We start from the raw sequence: 26,303 nt of genomic DNA, 5'->3' as shown, positions 1-26,303 counted from the left end.
CCATGACAATGTCCCCCTTACACATAGGCGAAGTCTTGGCGTGCTGGCGGAATGCCTCATTGTACAGTTTGTCAGTCTCTCCAACATGCAACAGGTGGTAAACATCAGCAGCAGTCCTGCAGATTAAAGAAAACCCATTGACTACTTTGAAAACTTCTAAATAAGCCTTTTAAGTATGTGATAGTGTTCGACATTTCTGAATTATCTCCCCTGGCAGATCAAATGCATATTCTATTTCTATCCCCCTCAAGCCCTTAATTAGGGTGTAACAACACTGTTTTTTATATGGTATTGAACAAACCACTCATATATGTATGAGAATTTGATCCCTTGCTGTACCTAATAACTGAAAACTGTCCATTATATTAAACTTTTATTAAGTGATCTCGTTAAAGGACAAATACTTGAACTTGGTAAGTTTATCCACCCATATCATTTAGCAGTGAGCATCTTGTATTCCCTACAAGTATTTCAAAGTCTAGGCCAAAGGAATAAATAGTTTAAAGTGTTATTACCTTTCACTTTTTGTTTTCAGGGAACTCTTATCCTCCTCAGGGGTGTTTTCCTTCCTTGGCCTTAACAGACGGTACGGTTCACTTGTCAGTGTTTGAACTTGCTGGACACCAGCCACCCCTACACTGCACACTTTCTTGTGGAGCTCAGTTGTCAACCTGACAGTTTTTGGCACTTTAAAGTTGCTTTGCTTTTCACTGGTGAATTTTTTGCCTGAATTCCAAGCTTTATGTCCCATTCTAAAAGATGTTATCGAATTCCTTCGATGTCTCCCCATGTTTCAAGAGTAGGTTCAAGATGTTGACACTATGAATTTTTCTTTGGAATGAAAGCATCAACATTGGTTCTTGACCTCCCATAGTTAAAATACCAAATATGGACCTGTCATTTATATATTGGCCTATGTAAACAAGGCAGGGGTACCAGTTCCAGCAAGCTCACTGAGTCCAGCTTCTTTTATGACTTAAGCTTATTAGTGTCACAACCAAATTCCATGTTATGTACCAGACTTTGCTATCCTCAGTTGTTATCAGCAAAGGTCAGCAAACAACTCACCATTAATAAATTAAAAATATGAAAGCCTAATTTGCTTTGAATTTCCAAGTATTGTCTATCATACGGGGTCGAAAAGATACTTTTGGGGGGATATGTTCGAAGCAGCGTCTGGCAACCATGGAATTGACCTGTGAACCCATCCTTGTGTGAAACAAGAATAAACAATAAAGGCCTGTGTACTGTCATAGAAAGTTCTTTATTAAAACAGAAGTTCATTTTGTAATCAGTTGACAAAATCTAAATAATTTAACCCTCACAGCTCTTTTGGTACATCAGATATGTGTATATGGGTGTCATATAGACCTGTCAGATAGGAAAAAGTATTGAACTTGAAACAATTTCCATTTGTTTCCAAGAAGCTACATCTATTTACAATGAATACATCACAAATTTGACAAGTGCAGTTTTAGACAGTTGTGTCTACAGGTTCTACTACACTAAATCAGAACTGGTTGTGACAGTGCGGTTTTCGTAGGGAGCCTTCAGTACAGATCAAGAGACATATGCAGGCTGTGATTGGATGATATTGTGTAAGATTTTTATGTCTTTTAAATGCACATCCATCCAGTAATTAAAACTGCCCATATTTTTCAATATTTGGTGCTGACTTTTTGAACAAGATGACTTGTGCTTTATGTGAGCACAGATATTTTCAAGCAGGTGATATTTGGTGCGGAACTGGGGTTGGTGTGTTCAGCTTCCTGTACTCGGAAAAGGAGCTGGGTAAACTAGCCAAAATTTGTGTTTTTATTGCAGCTTTAAGGCCAGACTGTGCACATATGTAAATGTTATGGCTGTTGAATGCCTAGTTGTTTTTTAAAAAGCTATAACGTTACTATAGAAGTCTATGGGAAAACATTTGGTTGTGTGTAACCTGTAGGGTAAGTGCATATTTCAGCATTTCCTAATTTATATGTTTTTCTGTATATCTATTGCCATGGAGACCTTTTGGGATAATTGTAGAGGCAAATTTGAACGCAAAATGGGTGAAGCGAGTGGGAAATGGGGTTGTAAGGAATGGTTGGGCTGCCGTGATAAGCAGGGCTATGGTCGTTGCTTCTTTTTGTGGCCGTCAAAGGCGCGGACAGAGGAGAGAGCTCACAGAATAGCCCTCTGCATTGTGCATAAATGCCTTCCAGATGGTTTTAGCAACACTGACAACTTTGGCAACAAAGTTGAAGTGAGCCATCTCTGTCATAACGCCTCTTGTGTGAATGTTGAGCATTTGAAAGTAGAGTCCCATGAAATTAACATGGAGAGACTTCACTGTCGACAACAGGGCTTGTGCACCAAAAGTCATAAACCCTACTGTTTGGTGTAAGTTATGTATCTGATCATTATATCTTTCTGTTTGGGGCAATTTTTAAGATGGATTATCCTATTTTGGGTGTAAATTTCTCAAATATGCATTTCTTTTCAATAACATGTCTTTCGAATAATGAACTTTTCTACAATGATGGAGTTTGAATAGTTCTAACTTTTTCCTTGCACGGCGGTCCTTACTTTTCTGTGATTTCTTGTATGTTTTAGCTTTAAGTACTTTATTATGACTTTTGCTTATCTCATCATCTATTTTTCCTTTTGCAGTGACAGCACAGCCAAGCCCTAATCGAAGATTGCGAATTGACTTTACCGGACTCTGGCAGTTGACGCTATGAACAGCACTGTGAGCTCTACCTTGGAAGTTACGAGCAAAGGTGGTATCGCGAGGTAATGACCGGCGCAATGCCTTGTTTGTTGCCTCACACTTTTGACTATTGAGGTTGAATTGCGTCTTTTCGATCATGTTCGGCCCGAGACGAAAATCAGTGCATTTTCTCAAATTTTGAAAGTTAGTTTCATTGTTTCCAATTTTGAAGTTTTCATCTAAATATTTACTTTGCAATAACCAATTTTTCTTCTCCCCCTTGCAAACAAATGACTGCCTTCTACATTTTCTGTGATCACCCATGTAACAGTTTGCAATAGCATCAGAAGTACATGAAAGAGATGTCTTCAACTTTGTCAGGTTACCTGCATGACTTGAGTAAGCAGCTGAGAACTCAGCTGCACATCTGGATGCACAGTCTAAAGAAAATGTATTTGCCAAACTTTGTTTGTCTTTTTTGGTTCTAGCAGGCATCATATCCACAACAAATTTAGAATTTTTAATAAACTTTCTATGGCTGGCCGAGAGATGCCGTGTATCGAGAAAAGTTTGTGGGGAAACATCCATATCACCTGCTTCATACATTTCAGAGAGAGCTGTGTGAGCTGCACTGTCAGCATCTGTTGTCAAAAATTCTACCTCAATTTGATCTTTCTTTAAGTCCCTGAAACACTCTGCAGCTAACTGTTTTTCATTACCAATTGATTCTGACATGTGCAAATCAGATGTGCAGTCTGGGTTGTTGACACAAGAAATGTTGTCAACTAAACTGTGCTTTGAACAGAGCTTTGATTTTGTGTTTAAAGCCAAAATTTGATGATCACTAGTTTGGTTCTCAGTGGCCACATAGGTTACCTGAGTGGCTGGCTGAAAAGGGGTTTTCCCAACACCTGAACAAAGTGGATTGTTGTACATTGCATCAGTTGATAAACTAATGTTATTTAAATTTGTTCCCCTGTATTTATTTATTTCCCTTATTTCCACCCTCCTGGCTCTCATATCCTTTGTGTTCTGAGATTTTATATTATCACAAACTCTGTTCGCAGCTTTCTGCATCCCTGAATGGGATGGTGGAGGTATATCGGCACTCATGCACAGGACACGGAAACTCTCACTTCCAATGGGACATTTTGAGAGGCCTATCTGAAGTCCAGTATTGGCAGTGGAAGATCGACGTCCCCTTCTCATTCCACTACCCTCTACCTCCTTGTACAGTTTATGGTACTCTGACAGGTATGTACAGTCAGTGCATTTAAGTCTCTCTATCCAGTTAAGTCCCCACTGCTGTTCATTGTCTATGTCCATGACAATGTCCCCCTTACACATAGGCGAAGTCTTGGCGTGCTGGCGGAATGCCTCATTGTACAGTTTGTCAGTCTCTCCAACATGCAACAGGTGGTAAACATCAGCAGCAGTCCTGCAGATTAAAGAAAACCCATTGACTACTTTGAAAACTTCTAAATAAGCCTTTTAAGTATGTGATAGTGTTCGACATTTCTGAATTATCTCCCCTGGCAGATCAAATGCATATTCTATTTCTATCCCCCTCAAGCCCTTAATTAGGGTGTAACAACACTGTTTTTTATATGGTATTGAACAAACCACTCATATATGTATGAGAATTTGATCCCTTGCTGTACCTAATAACTGAAAACTATCCATTATATTAAACTTTTATTAAGTGATCTCGTTAAAGGACAAATACTTGAACTTGGTAAGTTTATCCACCCATATCATTTAGCAGTGAGCATCTTGTATTCCCTACAAGTATTTCAAAGTCTAGGCCAAAGGAATAAATAGTTTAAAGTGTTATTACCTTTCACTTTTTGTTTTCAGGGAACTCTTATCCTCCTCAGGGGTGTTTTCCTTCCTTGGCCTTAACAGACGGTACGGTTCACTTGTCAGTGTTTGAACTTGCTGGACACCAGCCACCCCTACACTGCACACTTTCTTGTGGAGCTCAGTTGTCAACCTGACAGTTTTTGGCACTTTAAAGTTGCTTTGCTTTTCACTGGTGAATTTTTTGCCTGAATTCCAAGCTTTATGTCCCATTCTAAAAGATGTTATCGAATTCCTTCGATGTCTCCCCATGTTTCAAGAGTAGGTTCAAGATGTTGACACTATGAATTTTTCTTTGGAATGAAAGCATCAACATTGGTTCTTGACCTCCCATAGTTAAAATACCAAATATGGACCTGTCATTTATATATTGGCCTATGTAAACAAGGCAGGGGTACCAGTTCCAGCAAGCTCACTGAGTCCAGCTTCTTTTATGACTTAAGCTTATTAGTGTCACAACCAAATTCCATGTTATGTACCAGACTTTGCTATCCTCAGTTGTTATCAGCAAAGGTCAGCAAACAACTCACCATTAATAAATTAAAAATATGAAAGCCTAATTTGCTTTGAATTTCCAAGTATTGTCTATCAAACGGGGTCGAAAAGATACTTTTGGGGGGATATGTTCGAAGCAGCGTCTGGCAACCATGGAATTGACCTGTGAACCCATCCTTGTGTGAAACAAGAATAAACAATAAAGGCCTGTGTACTGTCATAGAAAGTTCTTTATTAAAACAGAAGTTCATTTTGTAATCAGTTGACAAAATCTAAATAATTTAACCCTCACAGCTCTTTTGGTACATCAGATATGTGTATATGGGTGTCATATAGACCTGTCAGATAGGAAAAAGTATTGAACTTGAAACAATTTCCATTTGTTTCCAAGAAGCTACATCTATTTACAATGAATACATCACAAATTTGACAAGTGCAGTTTTAGACAGTTGTGTCTACAGGTTCTACTACACTAAATCAGAACTGGTTGTGACAGTGCGGTTTTCGTAGGGAGCCTTCAGTACAGATCAAGAGACATATGCAGGCTGTGATTGGATGATATTGTGTAAGATTTTTATGTCTTTTAAATGCACATCCATCCAGTAATTAAAACTGCCCATATTTTTCAATATTTGGTGCTGACTTTTTGAACAAGATGACTTGTGCTTTATGTGAGCACAGATATTTTCAAGCAGGTGATATTTGGTGCGGAACTGGGGTTGGTGTGTTCAGCTTCCTGTACTCGGAAAAGGAGCTGGGTAAACTAGCCAAAATTTGTGTTTTTATTGCAGCTTTAAGGCCAGACTGTGCACATATGTAAATGTTATGGCTGTTGAATGCCTAGTTGTTTTTTAAAAAGCTATAACGTTACTATAGAAGTCTATGGGAAAACATTTGGTTGTGTGTAACCTATAGCGACGTTTTGATGTAGGTTCTTACACCTTGACTACGACAAAATAATGTCAGGTACATGATATGTTGTGACAAGCAGCATATAACAGTAGCAACAGCTCATGAGTAACAAGTAGTGCACACATGATTCTAGAAAGCGTCATGTACAGTGAGAGTAACAAATAGTCCACAGGTAATGAAGCAAGATGTACAGTAAGGATTAACCCTTTGAAACAAGCTGATTGGATACTAATTAAAAAGAGTCTTTTGCTTGAATATATCTTCATAGGCAGACAGGGTGTAATACCCTTGATCTCTGTTGTTCAATTTGTGACATTTGATTTCTATGGCTTGAGTGATTATTCTTTTTGTTAAAACCTGGTGCTTGGCCAAGAGGGTTTGGACTTTGGGGAACTGAATTTGATGACTAGGGAACGTTCGCTATTGACAAGCTTAACTGCAAGTAAAAATGAGCATTTGCGTGATATTTCAATTCTGTACATGCACTTAATTCCCAAAGCAACTGGAAAATGTTGACGCTCGTGATGTTTATCACTGGATTGTCTGGTCAAGATTCGACTATTTACAGACCGCCATTATATAGCTGGAATATTGCTGACTGCTGTGTTAAACCACAAACAAACAAACAAATTTAGCTTGCTATCAATTTTTAATTTCCATCCATAAATTCATGTTCACCAGTAATTTACCTGTTGGAGACAATGAAATCTGTTTGAGCGGGTAATGGAGGATGAATTTATCTGGCGTTGATGTTTTATATTAACAGTTTAGTAATCATCAGTATGTATATAAATAGATGTAAATATACACGCCCACTGTGATTATATGTCAGTTATAGTAATGCTTACTGTTTAATTTTGACCCGGGGTAGAATAGGTCTTCAGCAACCCATGCTTGCCGTAAAAGGCGACTAACGAAATCGGGTGGTAAGGCTCGCTGACTTGGTTGATGCATGTCATCGTATCCCAATTTCGTGGATCGATGCTCATGATATTAATCATCGGATTGTCTGGTCCAGACTCGATTATTTTACAGACCGCCGTCATATAGCTGGAATATTGCTGAGTGCGACGTTAAACAACAAACAAACAAAATACTGTTTAATTTTGATTTTTAAGGAATTGACCATAAATTACCGTTTCTTATCTTGGAATTTGTGAAAAAACAAGTTGCTGCACAAAGGTAAATAAAATCCTTCTTATTTCCTTCTTCGAAAATGCACAAAATAAGGGATTGCATTACTGGTGATCCCCAAATCATGTTGGGATTCATGACAACAACATCCACGTTGAGAGAAGGAGATTATGTAGAGTTTATCACGCTTGTGTGTTTGGGGATGGTAAATAACCTCTTTGTCATATATTGTCATTTTTCAATTCTGTGCTCGATAAATCTCTTCCCATCTCTTACAAACATGACCTGAACATCGCAAGTTTTCTTTGAATGTTACGTCAGAAGGTAAGTGATGTGTCAGTCGGACAGTGACAATAGTCTATATAGTTCCAACTCAAACCTGTTTCTGAAACAGTGGCGTAACTGCATATATGCTTGCCTTTCACGGCAATCCATCGGTCCGACCCGTTGAGTGAGTGTCCTTTGTAAAAGGGAAGTTAATCTAACCCTTGTCTATGAGACGTTACATTTCTTGCCAGACTGATTGTCCTGTCATAACGTTAGAAAGTGCAGTCAGATGTTCACACAACGACAAAACGAAAAAAGAAACAGTTCGGATATATTTCGGCCACACCAACTGTTTTAATTTGGGAAAAAGGTTCAAAGCCGCAGAGGTCTACAAGCGCAGATATGGAAACTGAACTGAATATGAATTGAATATGATCATCATATTGATGAAATGGCGTGTGCCTTTCAAGTAACAGATGGAGGTGTTATCAAACACCTTTATTGGTCACCGTGCACGATTCGATTCCGACGGTAGTTCCATTAGGTGATATATTTCATTTTACAACATTATTAATGGTGATGTGGGTGATGAGCGTGTATTTTAACTTCATATTTGCATCCTTGACGTGTATATATAAGCACGTAGACTTCCATGCATATATACCTGCCAACAGAAATCATCCAACACTGCCACAGACTGAAAAAGGTAATTGACATTGCTATTTAGCTATCAATTATTTCTTCTTTTTTCGGTGCATAGAGGCAATAAGCCATCTATACATGAATAGAGATTGTATATGTATTTAACATTCGAGGATACGAGGATTACTATATTAGTCTCCCAAACCCTAGAGAATAAATGACAATATTCCAGAAATTTCATCAGATTTGCAGATTTGGTTAGTCCCTGAAACTAAGCACTGTTATGGCAACCATCCTTTTCTCTAGATATATATTTTCAGATATGATAACATTATTTCTGGGAATGAATGTTAGTCTAATCGTATCTGTGATGTAATGGATAGAATGTCTGCCTGGGGTGCATAAGGCCGGTGGTTCTGTCTTATGGCCGCGTCATGCCACATGACTTTAAAATATGGTACTTATTCTTACCCTGCCTGGCGCTCTGCATGAAGGGAAAAAATAAGACTGGCTTGCTCGGATTCAGTGTACCGTGTGGGATATGCATATATGCATATAAAATCTGCAGCATGGCATCTCAGTGGGACAGAACAATCAAAACCTCATACGTCCGGACTAGCACAAGCAACATTGTCGCAAAGACCTAACAGTTTACGTGTGTATTTTACATTTTTAGGAATATGTGGCTCAGACATTACAAGTAGATGCAGCCGATACGTTATGTTCCATATTGCTTTAAACATATGAATGAGAAATTACCCAAATGGTATTATTTGATATCCAGGTATTTGCATTTAACTGCCACATGAACTCACCAAGGCGTACCTGTTCCCTATGTTTACATTCATTAAAACCCAAAGGTTTTTGACCATATAGAAGCAAAAGAGAGATATCACAAAAAATATATTGTAAAAATGGACAATGGGAATGAATAACGTTTCGTAATGAAAACCTCCTCAGCTTACAATGCTAAAATATCAAAAGATTTCGACCATTTCAATCTGTTTTGAACCTTGCATTATTTCGTTCACAAAGCTGAAATATGTTGTTTATATCAAGACACATTGTGAGGCATCATGTTAAATAAAAGCATATACTATCGTGCACCAAATTTACACCTTCAATCTTAGCCTAGGAAACTGATTACAATAAATAACTTTTGTTATGATGCTCGATTTGTCTGTCACAATCTCAGCAGTTGCTCATTCAGAGGGTGAATTTCTTTTGATATTGATTATTTTAGAATAATATGATGTCGTTTTTACTGTCAATGTTATTTATTAATATAGCATATAAATAGCACCACTTGCATTAAGACACCCTTGGGATAATATTGCGTTTGTGCCAATGGACTCTCCAAACATTAAGCGCTCATTGCTATTATGGCTGTGGTGTTCTGGCCCCAAATCTCCTGAAAAAGTAATTATTCACTCTCGATAAATGAGGACAACAATTGTGACATTTTAGAAAGTGGTATTCGAAATATTGCTTGAACGTTTCATTATGCGTATTATCTACAAAATTAGCATGTGACTGGTCCGTTGATGCTAGAAAATGACAATTCTGATCAGAACATGAGTTCCTGTGACGAGATTGTGAAAGGCCAATTATCACTTCTAATTATTCCAGTTTGCCTTCCGGAATCCTGAGACAGTATATAACGACTTGCTGTAATTAACAATGCTCCTGTTGGTCGCTGGTTTGATCACCATGGTGTGTCTCCCCCTGTCCGTTCTCGGCGCTTCCGATGATAGAGATGCTCTTATATACAAAGTGGAAATCTTCCTTCACCCAAAAGAGGGAAGAGACGAGACTGTGGACATACAGCAGATTAAGGAGACGGTGGAACATCTAAATGACATTGATGTTCTCTTTTCATTTAAGGTCTGTTCAATTGTGTTACTAACAAGACATGCACACATTCGTTAAAAATGCATAGCACATAGGCGATCACCAAGTTCTTATAATTATGTATCCCTTATATAACAATACATACCAAGGACAGCATATCTACATCTCTGGAGATCTGCAAAATGACACTCAAAATTAAGTGGTTTTGATAGGGTTAAAGGGTTGTATAATTTGAATCGAAGAGTCCACGGCACTAATTATTAAATCATGAAGATATAATTTACTGGATCATTCAGATGTGCATAGCCATACATATTGCATACACATATGTCTATATGAAATAATGAAACGTTACTTAAATAAAGTCGCACAAAACGGGAATTCCATGACATATGTTTGTAATTTCTGGATAAAAAAATAGGTCATTGAAAATACATACAATTGAACAATAGTAATGTGTGCTGAAAATAAGTCGCATGTATTTCTTATTTTTTTGTTTGAGCAGGAACTCGGGAATCCAAGGATTATTCTTAGTAAGTCAACTTAACAATGTTCTTTAGTTATCATTTTACATTTTGAACGGTTCGTATTTCATTCGGTATTCCTTATTCCTTGTGATATTTTCACTGAACGTTACACCATTCAAGGTCTTAGTACAAGCCTAAAACAGTTGTATGATATACACCTGGAAGTCATCCAAAATTGAAGTCATCAGTGACGCAAAAACAATGTCTGAATCAATTCCCTATTTTGACTACGACGTGTTCCCCTTCTTTATACCTCTACTGTGGTGGTTAGTATACTTGGAAATTTGGGTACGAATTATTAACAAATGACTTATATTTTAGTTATTCAAAATGTTTTTATGTGCTTCTTTCAAAAAGGCTGAGTGATGCTACTGTTCATCCTCTCATGTTGGGACTCACAGAGACAATATCTTGATTTGTCCGTTTATTTGGCAAACTGCTGGAAATATGATTTCTATAAACTATCTAACTTACATGTTATATATATTCAGGTATTGACAACACCAGTCATACTGCATGTGACTGTAAATGCAGTTGGACGTTCAGAGAAAGATATATTGTGTTCATGTAAGTGGAACATATCATTCATCCATACATGACTTAATGATAAGACATTCTTCTTCAAAATATATTTTTATTGCATGCGTTTTAGTTCTTGACGTTGAGAAAGCATGCAGTTGGCCTCAACTGACAGGCTTTCTGTCAAGCCAGGGATATGAGTTCAGCGTCACATCCCTCTACCACTGCGGTGACTTCGCCAAGGAGCTTGGTCTCAACCTGCCCAACGACATGTGGGCATCATCGTTCGGGAATGATGACCTAATCATGGACAAGGTGATATTCCCCGTGAAAGGTAAATACTACATTCCAGATGAAGTGCAAGATGATTAACCAGCTTGATAGAGTATCACCTTGAGGTTATCTGCATGGTGTCAGTGTTGCTGAAAAAAGTGTAATCGGAGAATCAAGGATATATTACAACATGGTCGTGAGCAAATAACCTCTTTAAGGTCGATCCTAATAACAAATTAACAACTGAAATGCATGATTCTTAATATGAAGGACCGAAAAGATGTTGCAATATTCACATTTATATGATTGATAAGTTCTGCATTGGTAATTAACAGCTTATTGACCGATATATTAGTGAATGTACACACCAAAAGGACTTACTACGTATTCGGTGTCAATTTCGTTGTTTATCACAGAGGTTAAAAGTACAAAAAAGTAGTAATAGTCCGAATGGTGACAGATGTGAAGCAATCTATTCTAAATTTAAATAATCTGAAACGAATGTCGAATACCAGACTGAGTGCTGAATGCGCAAAGTACAAAAAGTAGAACAAATATGTCCCAACCTATTACTATGTATATCTAACAAAACTTGAAACTTCATCCCTTCTAAAATGTAGTGATGCATAACACAATTGGACCATGCACATACACATACTGTGTAACACCCTTTCCATAAATAAATAAGAAGAAGAAGCCACAAGAATTTACAATTGAAATATTATTTCAAGTGAAACAAAATTATCACATGATGGTGTGAAAAAATAAAATCGGCATTGGCCAAACTTGGTTGTGGCTATTGTGATTTTAAGTTGCATCAAGTGCTATTGAATGAAACCAAAAGAATATATTTACACATTTTTCTGAAAATTTACTAACGTAGACAGAAATATCCCAATTCTTCATTACTGCTGAATTTCTGCTGTGTTCCCCACACAGGGTGATGGAACGTCCTAGTGAATAAGGCGTCGGATCGCCACGCCGAAGACCAGGGTTCTATTCCCCACATGGATACAATGTGGGAAGCCCATTTTCCAGCTTCGCCCGTCGTGATATTGCTGGAATACTTATGAATTGTTCACCACACCTTGTTATTAAATGTTACAAAATTTCTTCTGAGCGCAGAGTCCATTCTGAGATTCTTACTACATCATAAGCATGTGTTTGTGAATCCCTATTAAATAATGATAAGAAAACCAAGAAAACTTTCAATCAATAAACTGACGAAATATTTCAATAGTCTTTAACCAATCATGAATTACCTCATCAACCATCATGTCCATTCCAGACTTATCAACACTTGAGTACAATGAAAAGCTGAAGTGGATATTCGAGGAAGATTTAGCCATTCATAAAAACGGTCAGCCAGGGGTATGTTTCAAAACTCTCGCAGAGTTTCCGGTTGAGGTAATTATAAGAATCTTCGTTGCAAATTTCTTTGTTATGGTGTCTTACTTTCTCTCCAAGGAACTTCAAAAATATACAAATGTGACATATCAATGGATAATTAACGCTCTCAGGTGTTATTCTGTTCTCTTAATTATTTATTTATTAGAATAACTACCACGAACAAGGGTCTTCACTATCTCAGAACTCAGAACTTTAACAACTGTATTATCGTTTCATGTTATGGGATTTTAGTATATTTTTAAAAGATAATGTGACAGTGGCATGCATTGTAGAACGTGATAAGTTGTCTCACACCAGGGTAAGGAAGTTACATAGAACGTATTCGATAGAAATTTGACGAATCACATTGACGTCATGCTTATTCTGGTTTGGCAAAGGACTACAGGTTATCTCCACAACAATATATGTATTGATGTTTATTGCAGTAAACAAAATGTTCATAGTTTATTAGTAATGATCACATTTCAAATCATTTCAGCTGGTGTACTTCGCCCCGGTGAAACAGAGCAAGTCAGAAGCAATTGTAGGCGCATTGCATGGACCTAATAACTTTCACAATGAAGTCACACGCATAGAAAACCTTGATTATTACACAGGAGTGTGCCAAGGAGACTAAAGTGATGTGAAAACTGTAACTGAACAGATGTTTTAAACACTGTTTAGAACACATGCCTACGATGAAGATGCGCAACTAACGCATTGTATTTTACTGAATAAAAATATTCATGTCTTCTGTGTCAGGATGATGCATCAAATTTGGACAAGCATTCAAATAACAAATAGTTAGTTTGAGTTCGTTTCCGTTTGAGCTGGAGCACATGGTGATGACACATGGTGATTTACTTGACCGTGACGCAACAGTACGGGAAATCAGCAAGTGTCATTACCGGATAAGATCCACACCTTCGTATCCTATTCTTGTTGCCAAGTAGCAGTCATGTAGCTGTAACATTACTGAGTGTGACAACAAACAACAAACATCTTGTCGTTGTATGATTTATACGTTTCATAATCTTGCATTCACTCACAGACAGTCAACCAATCGTTGACGAATTTAATTACAGATGATATATCACCGTTTGTATGGCCATCATATGATGAGCGATTTGGGTTTAACTCCGCTTTTAAGATTATTCCAGTTACATGTCAGCTGGATTGGGGTTGAAATTCCGACGTGATGCAGGTTATAGGCGTTCAGGAACAGGTGTTCCTTTTGCCCAACACACCACTTCGACCCTTACTTAACCTAGGCGGTCGGTAGAATTGGCCCGTTTCTATCATTGTTTGGTTGGTTGGTTTGTTGTTTAACGCCGCACTCAGCAATATTCCAACTATATGACGGCGGTCTGTAAATAATCGAGTCTGGGCCAATGATTGATATCATGAGCATCAATCCACGCATTTGGGATTGATGACATGCATAAACCAAGTCAGCGAGCCTGACCACCCGATCCCGTTAGTCGCCTTTTACCTTTGTGCAGCAGCTTCTTTTTTACAAATTCAAAGATAAGAAACGGTAATTTATGGTCAATAGTCGTTAGTCGCCTTTTACGACAAGCATAGTCACCTTTTACGGCAAGCATGGGTTGCTGAAGACCTATTGTACCCCGGAATCTTCACGGGTCTCCGTTTCTAACAATCGGCTGGTCACGCCATGCCCTGTGCATGGAATACTTGAATGGAATAATTTCGAAATATATCAAACCATTTCCGATCAAGATATATAATTACTTGACTGTGTTTATTTCAACTTTGCCTAGAGTCCTATGCCAGAAGGTGGTGGCTCATGGGCCAATCTGGTTGTATGGACCGCTGAATTCTGTGTTTTTATTGGAAAATGCCATGGACCGAACCAGCCTGACATTTCTCTTTTAATAACATCAGCTATTCACGTCTATATTTCTGGAGTATAACATTCCTGTAACCCTGATGTCGCAGACTGGTTTCCATTGCAACATCGTCCTTGTTGACACTCGATGGCGGGTGGGGAGCAGAAATGCTGAACAATCTTCTCATATCATGGCTACCAACACACCCACTGGTTCATCGAAAGCTAATAAAAGAAGGCACCTTTCTTCGTCATCTGATGAGGAATTATCTCCAATAATTTTAGAATCTTGGCCACGATTTTTAGTCATTTCAAACATAGATGATAGTCCTTTAAAACTAAACCCGTTTGCGATCTCCAAGGGTATCCAAAGTGCCTGTGGGGAGGTTAAGAACGTCACACGTCACCGTGGTGGATCCTTGTGGAATGTGCACAGAGACAGCAATCCGTCAATCTGTTGGGCCTCCAGCAGTTTGTCAATACACGGGTTCTTGTCTCAGTGCACAAGACACTGAACTCTTGTAGGGGCATCGTTCGAGATCGAGCTCGCTGTCTGTCAGATATGACAGAAGAAGAGATCACAACTGAATTAAAACCTCAAGGTGTCACCGCAGTTAAGCAGTTTACTCGAAAATTATCAAAATCCAAACTTACCTTTTCACTTTTGCTCTCACAGCCAAATTCCATAAAAGCAGGTTACTTTAACATTGGAGTCGAGGTCTATGTTCCAAATCCACTCCGATGTTACAAGTGTCAAAAATTTGGTCACGGTGCCAAAACTGACACTAACAAGGCAAGGTGCTTGCGTTGCAGTGAAGCTCATGAGAGTTCAGACTGCACAAATGAGATCCGGTGTGCCAACTGCAACGGGGTGCAAATGGAAGTAAGCGTTTGCATTGAGAAATCACGCAGTGTTAACTGTCGCCGACATATTAGTGTCTGAGGTGATCTGTAGATTTGGATGTCCTGAGCAGATTCACACCGATCAGGGGAGAGAGTTCGAGTCCCATTTATTCAAAGAAGTGTGCCATTTGTTAGGGATTGATAAAACAAGAACTACCCCTTATAGATCTCAATCAGACGGGTTAGTTGAACGCTTCAATAGGACCTTAAAACAGATGCTCAGCATTTACCCTGATCAAGAACCCTTAGATTGGGACGACCATCTACCATACTTACTTATGGCGTAAAGAGCCTCCGAGCACAAGAGCACTCACTGCTCACCCAACCTAATGATGTTGGGTCGAGAAGTGAGTCTACCTATAGATCTCATGGTGGGGACCCCACCTGCAACTGATTGTGACCGTTGCCCCAGTGAATATGTGAAATGGTTGAGGGAGACCACGCAAGGCATATTTCAGTTTGCAAATGACCAGCTAGGTAGAGCCGCTCAATTACAAAAAAGAAACTATGACCACAAGTTGAAGGTTAGATCTTATGAAGGAGGCTCCTTTGTTTGGCGATGGTATCCGCCTAAGGCCAATCAGAGGTTAGGGTTAAGATGGGATGGGCCCTATTTGGTAGTAGGCCAGCTGTCCCCTACAACATATCGAATCCAGAGGAGTCAGGGAAACCAGTTATCAACGTCCATGTTGATCAACTAAAACCATTTGTAGGTTCTCCATGTCCCTGGAATTGGTTGAATCAACCAGAGGATGACCCCACTGCTGCGGAGGTCCAAGACCTCACATTTGCGGATATGGAGGGATCCTATTCAGAGGGGGGAGTAAGGACACCAGTCGCTGTGAGAACTCGTGCGGGGGGGAATTTGAAACCGGGGATAAGGTTTAGTCCCAGTTAGATGGGAGGGGGTGGTATTCAGTGATATGTAAATAGTTCCATTGTTGTTTGATCGTGTTATTTGTTGCTGTTTTGGTGGGGTTTTTTTTTTTTTTTGGGGGGGGGGGGGGGGGGGGGGGTGTCCTGATGGGCAAACTTTACCACTTTATTTTTCACTGGGAATCGATCTGCTTTTCAAGTTCTGCTTTCAGATGGAACTGCAAATAAACGTCAGCTAGGCTGAAATGGCCGATTTTACGGAACAAGAACGGCCTATCTGGCTGGACGAGGGCAAGATTTGTGCCGTGGAGGGGTGTGATACGATACACTTTACGAAATACTTGGCAGATGGTGGACCATTGGGTCCGGGCACACCGCCCAAAGCATAATCTCAGGGAGTGCACCATCTGCCGAAAGGTATTCCAACGCATGCCAGAGGCGGAAAGGCATGCAAAGACCCATTCACTGCCACTATAGTCCAGAGGAGGAACCGCCAGTTCCATGACCCTTGAGACTGCCTACTTCCTCGGAGAGACCCTGTTTCAGGGTCTAGAAGTGTAGAACGGGATCAGGCTGCCCAATCACGATCGGCACAACCCAAACGACGCCTGAGCCTGGCGGCTCAGAAGGTAGAAAACAAGGAGACACTGGCAAACTTCTCAAGTGATTGAGAAATCCATGTATCGCATTATTGTCGCATTTCTTCGCATTTTGTTGATACTGTTTGTGCCTAAATCCTGTTATTTATTTTTAATTTTTATTATTTTTGATATACTCCACGGGTTTTTCTATTTATTTACACTAGATGATTTATTTAGATTTGTTTTGTTTTGTTTTTGTATTTTTGAAGGGGGTCGACCGGGGGTTATTGTGGATAAATATATATATTTAAGAACGTAGTGGGTGGGTTAGTTTAAGGGTGAGTTGAACGGCTGACGTAGTACCTATCTTTGTAGTCCTTGCGTAGAAGCTTATGCCACACGGGCGTAGTGGCTGGGAAGACGTGACGATGCCACGCTTCTTGCATGCTGGGCTAGGCGGAAGGCATGATTGAGAGAGCCGAGATGTAAGGAGCGTGTTCATTGGTTGTGTCCGTTTTCCTGGTCACATGGTCCACGTGTTCGCTTTATAAGCCTACCCTGGGTGGGGAATCGTCAGTCGTCACTCACCAGTATCTGGTAAGCACGGTCGACACCCGCGTCCTGAACCAGGATCATTCATTATTTTTTTAGGGCTTTCGTTGAGGTATTAGATTAAAATGTATGGGTGGGGCGAAAAAGTAGAGTAGGGATTGAATAGGTTTATTTTATAGACGCTTTACTTTTGGGAGTTCAGTTAGAGGGGTGGTTAAGAGTACAAGTTTAAGTTATAAGGTTGAATAGGTTTAGGTTTAGGTTTACGTAGGTAGGGAAGGGGGAAAATTAAGTAGGGTATAGATAAGAGAAGGATTTTGCCCCTGTTGTTTTTTTTCCTGTTAAATAAACATTAAATCCAACGTCATTCTTTGTGTTTTGTTTAGAATTAGAATTGGTTACCCGGTCAGGAGCCTCCTAGAACGTAGAGACAAAAGAATACTGCACAGGGAGAGGAGAACACAACGCAAAATACCACAGTATAACATCTGACCTTTTTGTCAACTATCTCTATAAGTCTACTGTCACTGGGTGCCTTTTACAGGCTTTAGAGGGCGCCTATTACATATATTTGTCTTCTGTTATTGTTTTCAGTTGCTATTATAAAGAGCCTTCCACCCCTATGGGAAGGTGAACACATTTTCTCATATATGGAGTGTCCTGCTCACTCAACGAAACGTTGCACCTCAAAGAGTTCCATCTTAAACCGGTCATGGTAGAATGGCTACGCGTTCGGTTTCAAATTCAATTTAGCGCGGTTAAATCTACAGGTAACGTAGCTCTACATTGAAAACACAGTAGGTTTATCTCCTAATTCCACCACACAGCTCACACAACAAAAGACGTTCACTCCTGACCCAAGCAATCTTACATAACACCTCTAAAGCTCACAGCTTACATACAGTCCAACCACACTCTTACACATACAATCAAACCAACTTCAGAGAAATATATACACTGTGATCTTTACAGTCATATAATGTCATTCTTCAATTCTGTGCTCGAAACATCTCTTCCCATCTCACAATTATTACCTAAACATCGAAGTTTTCCTTGAATGTGCGCATTTAGATATAATACGTCAGAAGGTAAGGGATGTGTCAGTGGACAGTAACAACAGTCTTTTATTTTCAACTCAAACCTGTTTCTAAAACAGTGGCATAACTGCATATATGCTTGCCTTTCACCGCAATCCATCGATCAGTCTCGTAGAGTAACTGCCCTTTATAATTATAAAAGGGAAACTAATCTAACCCTTGTCTATGAGACGTTTCATTTCTTGCCAGACTGATTGTCCTGTCATAACGTCAGGAAGTGTAGTCAGATGTAAGCACAGCGGACACAGTTCGGATATATTTCGGCCACACCAACTGTTTTAATTTGTAAAAAGTCCCAACCCGCAGATCTAGCCTCGCTGGCGTGCTCGCTAAATTGTTTCGAAATCTTTTCTCTCCAAAGTTGCTAAAACTTGAAAAATGCCTTAGCTTTGTCACAGTTAAACATTGAGTTTCAGTATATTTGTCTTTTCTTTTGGTAAGGATAGCAATTATCAAAATAGTTTCTCTTAATTCCCGATGTTTAACTCTGACTTCATCGCCGAATGGCAACGGAGACGCCATGTTTGTTTGTAAGCGCTGAAGTTAGTCCCAACTTGATTTTTGATTTTTGCATCTCTAACTGCATATGACCCTAACGGATATCTTTTTATCTGTTTGCTTTGTTCTGCCTAGATAACTACCCATTATAAAAATAAATTATTAACACTTGAAGCATATGTTAGACGAACAGAAATTATTAGGTCACTGAATATCTTAGCTTTCACATTGAAAGAGAATAAACGCCATTCCTAATTCCTGAAAGAGTACTAATACTAATGAGGACTGCAATTGTGACATTTTAGAAAGTGATTTTCCAAATACTTTTGAACATTTCATTATTCGTATGATTTACAAAAATTGGTACGTGACTGGTCCGTTGATGCTAGAAAATGACAATTATGATCCAAATACGAGTTCCTGTGATGAGATTGTCAATAACATGTAGAACCGCCACGTATCTGGGCGACCACCTAAAACCTCCGCTTGCTGCCTCCTGAGAAACTACTTGGGTGCACTGACGACAATTGATGTGGATAACACATTAATTTCAAACGATTACAAGAAAATGAGCTGTCTTACTGACTGTCTGTCTGATTGTAATACCCTTTACAGTGCGTGTAAATAAGAACTGAACGTCAGTTTGGATGGGTTCATTGAAGTGTGAACGATTTAAAAGCGCTGGTTAAACTGTTTGAAGCTCCGAGCTTGCGATCATCATCGTCGACTGCGTTTACAGTGCCGCATACAAAGTGTACGCTTGGTACATAATAAGTGAAGACAAGTGGTGTTTTCAGACGAATCTCCGAACGCTCCGATCTGATGGACGTATTCGAGTGTACAAACGTCATGGTGAACGTAATGCCAATTCCCGTGTCATGGTTGAAGTTCGGTCTTGTGGGGGAATAACAGCAACACAGAAATCACATTTGGGTTTTATTGTCGGGTATCTGAATGCCCCGGGTTACAGAGATGAGATAATCCATTCAGTGGTGCTGTTGTTTCTTCACCAACACGTCCCCAGGATGATCTCACAGGAACACAACGTCAGACCGCACGTGGCAGCATCCTGTACAGAATAATGTCAATGTTCTACCCTGACCTGCTTGCTCTCCCGATCTTACCCTGATTGAATATGGGACGAGATGGAGCAACGTTTTGGGGCACTTACCCCATGCACCGAATTCATTGCAGAAGTTGCGGAACGCACTTGTTTATGCGACGTGAGGTGCATTCATGTTCATATAGGGGCCACACAGCCAGTAGTGATTATAGTGACACCTCTGGTTTTTCATCTTTGCGACGACATTGTGTGTGTGTGTGTGTGTGTGTGTGTGTGTGTGTGTGTGTGTGTGTGTGTGTGTGTGTGTGTGTGTGTGTGTGTGTGTGTGTGTGTGTGTGTGTGTGTGTGTGTGTGTGTGTGTGTGTTATGTGTGTGTGTGTATGATTGTGACGTATATGCGAAAGATCCTTCATATTGATGAAATGGCGTGTGCCTAGCAAGTAACAGATGCAGATGTTGTAACACCTTTATTGGTCACCGTGCACGATTCGATTCCGACGGTAGTTCCATTAGGTCATATATTTCATTTTACAACATTATTAATGGTGATGTGGGGTGATCAGCGTGTATTTTAACTTCATATTTGCATCCTTGACGTGTATATATAAGCACGTAGGCTTCCATGAATATATACCTGCCAACAGAAATCATCCAACACTGCCACAGACTGAAAAAGGTAATTTACATTGCTATTTATTTATCAATTGTTTCATCTATTTTTGGTGAATAGAGGCAATAAGCCATGTGTACATGAATAGAGATCATATATGTATTTAACATTCGAGGATACGAGGATTACTATATTAGTCTCCCAAACCCTACAGAATAAATGACACGATTCAAGAAATTTCATCAAATTAGAGCCTTGCAGATTTGGTTAGTCCCTGAAACTAAGCACTGTTATGGGAACCATCCTTTGCTGTAGATATATATTTTCAAAGAAGATAACATTATCTGTTAGTCTAATCGTATCTGTGATGTAATGGATAGAGTGTCTGCCTGGGGAGCATAAGGCCGGTGGTTCTGTCTTATCGCCGCGTCATGCCACATGACTTTAAAATATGGTACTTATTCTTACCCTGCCTGGCGCTCTGCATGAAGGGGAAAAATAAGACTGGCTTGCTCGGATTCAGTGTACCGTGTGGGATATGCATATATGCATATAAAATCTGCAGCATGGTATCTCAGTGGGACAGAACAATAAAAACCTCATACGTCCGGACTATCACAAGCAGCATTGTCGCAAAGACCTAACATTTTCCGTGTGTATTTTACATTTTTAGAAATATATAGCTCAGACATTAGAAGCAGATGCAGCCGATACGTTATGTTCCATATTGCTTAAAACATATAAATGACAAATTACCCAAATGGTATTATTTGATATCCAGGTATTTGCATTTAACTGCCACATGAACTCACCAAGGCGTACCTATTCCCTATGTTTACATTCATTAAAACCCAAAGGTTCCTGACCATATAGAAGCAAAGGAGAGATTTCACAAAGAATATATTGTAAAATTGGACCATTGGAATGAATAACGTTTCGTAATGAAAACCCCCTCAGCTTACAATGCTAGAATATCAAAAGATATCGACCATTTCAATCTGTTTTGAACCTTGCTTTTTTCGTTCACAAAGCTAAAATATATTGTTTATTTCAAGACACATTGTGAGGCATCATGTTAAATAAACGGATATACTATCATGCACCAAATTGACACCTTCAATCTTAGCCTAGGAAACTGATTACGATCAATAACTTGTTGTTATGATGCTCGATTTGTCTGTCACAATCTTAGCAATTCGATGCTCAGTCAGAGGGTGAATTTCTTTTGATATTGATTATTTTAGAATAATATGATGTCGTTTTTACTGTCAATGTTATTATTAATATAGCATATATATAGCACCACTTGGGAAACCCCTGGGATAATATTGCGTTTGTGCAATTAAGCGCTCATTGCTATTATGACTTTGGTGTTCTGGCCCCAAATCTCCTGAAAAAGTTATTATTCATTATCTATAAATGAGGACAACAATTGTGACATTTTAGAAAGTGGTATTCGAAAATATTGTTTGAACATTTCATTATGCGTATCATCTACAACATTAGCACGTGACTGGTCCGTTGATGCTAGAAAATGACAATTCTGATCAGAACATGAGTTCCTGTGACGAGATTGTGAAAGGCCAATTATCACTTATAATTATTCCAGTTTCACAGAATCCTGAGACAGTATAGAACCACTTGCTGTAAATAACAATGCTCCTATTCGTCGCTGGTGTGATCACCATGGTGTGTCTCCCCCTGTCCGTTCTCGGCGCTTCCGATGATAGAGATGCTTTTATATACAAAGTGGAAATCGTCCTTCGCCCAAGGAGGGAAGAGACGAGACTGCGGACATACAGCAGATTAAGGAGACGGTGGAACATCTAAATGACATTGATGTTCTCTTTTCATTTAAGGTCTGTACAATTGTGTTACTAACAAGACATGTACACATTCGTTAAAAATGCACAGCACATCATCGATCACCCAGCTATCATAATTATGTATCCCTTATATAACCAGAAATACCAAGGACAGCACCATCTATATCTGCAAACTGACACTAAAAATTAAGTGGTTTTGATAGACGAATAATTAAAGGGTTGTATAATTTGAATCGAAGAACCCTGTTAACAAATAGGTCCACGGCACTAATTATTAAATCATGAAGATATAATTTACTGGATCATTCAGATGTGAATAGCCATACATATTGCATAGACATGTCTATATGAAATAATGATACGTTACTTAGATAAAGTCGCACAAAACGTGAGTTCCATGACATATGTTTGTAATTTCTGGATAAAAAAATAGGTCATTGAAAGTACCTACAATTGAACAATAGTAGTATGTGCTGAAAATAAGTCGCATGTATTTCTTTTTTCTTTTGTTTTGAGCAGGAACTCGGGAATCCAAGGATTTTTCTTAGTAAGTCAACTTAACAATGTTCTTTAGATATCATTTTACATTTTGAACAGTTCGTATTTCATTCGGTATTCCTTATTCCTTGGGGCATTTGCCACTGAACGTTACACCATTCAAGGTCTTAGTACAAGCCTAAAACAGTTGTATGATATACACCTGGAAGTCATCCAAAATTGAAGTCATCAGTGACGCAAACACAATGTCTGAATCAATTCCCTATTTTGACTACGATGTGTTCCCCTTCTTTATACCTCTTCTGTGGTGGTTAGTATACTTGGAAATTTGGGTACGAATTATTAACAAATGACATATATTTAAGTTATTCAATATGTTTTTATGTGCTTCTTTCAAAAAGGCTGAGGGATGCTACTGGTCATCCTCTCATGTTGGGACTCACAGAGACAATATCTTGATTTGTCCTTTTATTTGGCAAACTGCTGGAAATATGATTTCCATAAACTACATGTAGTTTTTTTACATGTTATATGTATTCGGGTATTGACATGACCAATCATCCTGCATGTGACTGTAAATGCATTTGGACGTTCAGAGAAAGATATTTTGTTTGCATGTAAGTGGAACATTTAATTCATCCATACATGACTTAATGCAAAGACATTCTTCTTCAAAATATATTTTTATTGCATGCGTTTTAGTTCTTGACGTTGAGAAAGCATGCAGTTGGCCTCAAATGACAGGCTTTCTGTCAAGCCGGGGGTATGAGTTCAGCGTCACATCCCTCTACCACTGCAATGACTTCGCCAAGGAGCTGGGTTTAAACCTGCCCAACGACATGTGGGCATCATCGTTCAGGAATGATGATCTTCTCATGGAAAAGCAGATATTTCCTGTGAGTGGTAAATACTATATACCAGACGAAGCGCCAGAGGATAATCAAGCGTAATAGAGTATCACCTTGAGGTTATCCGTATGGTGTCAGTGTTGCTGCAAATAGTGTAATCGGAGAATCAAGAATATATAACAACATGGTCTTGAGCAAATGCACTCCGAATGTTGACAGATGTGAAGCAATCTATTGTAAATGTAAATAATCTCAAACGAAAGTCGGATACCAGTGGTGAATACGCAAGGTACTAAAAGTAGAACAAATATGTCCCAACCTATTCTATGTATATCTAACAAAACATGAAACTTCAACCTTTCTGAAATGTAGTGACGCATCCATGAATGTTGGATGCAAGGGAAGCTGATACTGGTAACACAATTGGACCACGCACATACACATACTGTGTAACACCCTTTCCATAAATAAATAAGAAGAAGCCATAAGAATTTATAAATGAAATATCATTTCACGTGAAACAAAACTATTACATGATGGTGTGAAGAAATAAAATCGGCATTGGCCAAGTTTGGTTGTGGCTATTGTGTTTTTAAGTTAAATGGATTGAATGAAAGTAAACGAATATATAAACACATTTTTCTCACATGATAGATACTACGTAGGCATAAATATCCTAATCCTTCATTACTGCTGAAGTGCTGTTGTGTTCACCACACGGGGTGGTGGGGTAGTTTGGTGAATAAAGCGTCGGCTCGTCACGCCGAAGACCAGGGTTCGATTCCCCACATGGATACCAAGTGGGAAGCGAATTTTCCGGTGCCGGCCATCTTGATTTTGCTGGAATATATGCTTAAAGTGGCATAAAACCGTACTCACTCAAATATGAACTGTTCACCACACCTTGTTATTAAATCTATTCTGAGATTCTTACTACATTATAAGCGTGTGTTTATGAATCCCTATCAAATGGTGATAAGAAAACCAAGAAAACTTTCAATCAATAAACGAACGAACTATTTCTATAGTCTTTAACCTATAGTCTCATGAGTTACCTCACCAACCACCATGTCCATTCCAGACTTGTCAACACTTGAGTACATAGAAAAGCTGAAGTGGACATTCGAGAAAGATTTAGCCATTATTAAAAACGGTCAGCCAGTGGAATGTTTCAAAACTCTCGCAGAGTTTCCAGTTGAGGTAATTATGATAATCTTCGTTACAAATTTCTTTGTTTTAGTGTCTTACTTTCTCTCTAAAGAACTTGTAGCCTTCAGAAATATGCAAATGTGACATATCAATAGATAATTAATGTTGACTCAGTTGTTAATCTGTTGTCTTAATTATTTATTTATTAGAATAACAACCACGAAAATGCATCTTCACTATCTCAGAACCCCAATACTTTAACAACTGTATTATCGTTTCATGTTATGGGATTTTAGTATATTTTAAAAAGATTATGTGACAGTGGCATGCATTATAGAACGTGATATGTTGTGTCACAGCAGGGCAAGGCAGTTACATAGAACGTAATCCATAGAAATTGGACGAATCACTGTGGCGTCATGCTTATTCTCGGTTGTCTCCACAACAATATATGTATTGATGTTTATCGCAGTAAACAAAATGTCATTGTTTATTAGTAATGATCATATTTCAAATCATTTCAGCTGGTGTACTTCGGCCCAGCTAGTCAAAGTAAGATGGAAGCAGAAGAAGACCTATTGCATGGACCTAATACCTTTCACAATGAAGTCTCACGCATAGAAAAACTTGATGATTACACAGGAGTGTGCCAAGGAGACTAAACGGATGTGACAACTGTATAACTTAACAGATATATACAATATTTAGAACACAGAAATCCTGATGAAGATGCGCAACAAACGCATTGTATTTTACTGACAAACATTCAAATAACAAATAGTTTGAGTTCGTTACCGTGTGAGCTGGAGCACCTAGTGATGACACATAGTGTCATAGAGCTGTGTCACGTTGATAAGTATTTCACAATTTGAAATTTCACATTACTTGAATGTATAACATTCGGTTGTAGGCCAATCACTACATGTACTATTGATGTCTTCTGACCACCACAAAATGCAGCGTCTGATTTTCTTAGTTGCAGCATTACTGCTTACATGTATATCAAGGGGATCTGTTCCTTGCACCTGGCAAACCACTACAGGCAGCCAACCACAAGAATGACTTGACAGTGACGCAGCAGGTGGGGAAATCAGCAAGTGTCATTACCAGATAAGATCGACACGTTCGTACCCTTTTCTGGTTGCAACCTTTCCGTCATGTAACATTACTGAGTGTGGCGTGAAACAACAAACATCTTGTCGCTGTATGACCGAGACATTTAATAATGTTGCATTCACTCACTGATAGTCAACCAATCGTTGACGAATTTTATTTTAGATAATATATCCCCGATCATTTGGCCATCACATGATTAGTGAGTTTGGTTTAACGCCATTTTTAACATTATTCCAGTCATATGTCAGCTGGATTTTGGATGGAATCCTGACG

At 38.9% G+C, this 26,303-nt stretch overlaps 1 protein-coding gene and 1 long non-coding RNA gene across 3 annotated transcripts; both read left to right on the top strand.

Annotated features, from left to right (window-relative positions):
- The first annotated feature begins 1,890 nt into the window (after window positions 1-1,890).
- LOC125374805 lies at window positions 1,891-3,825 on the top strand. The gene is made up of 3 exons (XR_007218777.1): window positions 1,891-1,949; window positions 2,656-2,778; window positions 3,763-3,825. It is a non-coding gene; the product is annotated as an uncharacterized LOC125374805 (long non-coding RNA).
- Window positions 3,826-7,946: 4,121 nt separating this feature from the next.
- Window positions 7,947-25,586, top strand: LOC124145444. Of its 2 annotated transcripts, none has more exons than XM_048386453.1 (6): window positions 7,947-8,069; window positions 9,635-9,889; window positions 10,362-10,389; window positions 11,036-11,236; window positions 12,464-12,582; window positions 25,439-25,586. In XM_048386453.1, exons 2-6 carry the CDS (start codon window positions 9,686-9,688, stop codon window positions 25,574-25,576), a joined length of 690 nt encoding a protein of 229 aa, XP_048242410.1. In that variant the 5' UTR covers window positions 7,947-8,069; window positions 9,635-9,685; the 3' UTR covers window positions 25,577-25,586. The 2 variants fall into 2 exon arrangements, with proteins under 2 accessions (XP_048242410.1, XP_046371163.2); XM_046515207.2 differs by lacking the exon at window positions 25,439-25,586 and adding an exon at window positions 13,064-13,320.
- The last annotated feature ends 717 nt before the right edge of the window (window positions 25,587-26,303 follow it).

Source organism: Haliotis rufescens, unplaced genomic scaffold (assembly GCF_023055435.1).
Source record: "Haliotis rufescens isolate VD_foot unplaced genomic scaffold, xgHalRufe1.0.p SCAF_10, whole genome shotgun sequence".
Classification (NCBI taxonomy): domain Eukaryota; kingdom Metazoa; phylum Mollusca; class Gastropoda; order Lepetellida; family Haliotidae; genus Haliotis; species Haliotis rufescens.
This window is presented reverse-complemented; position numbering and strand designations above follow the sequence as displayed.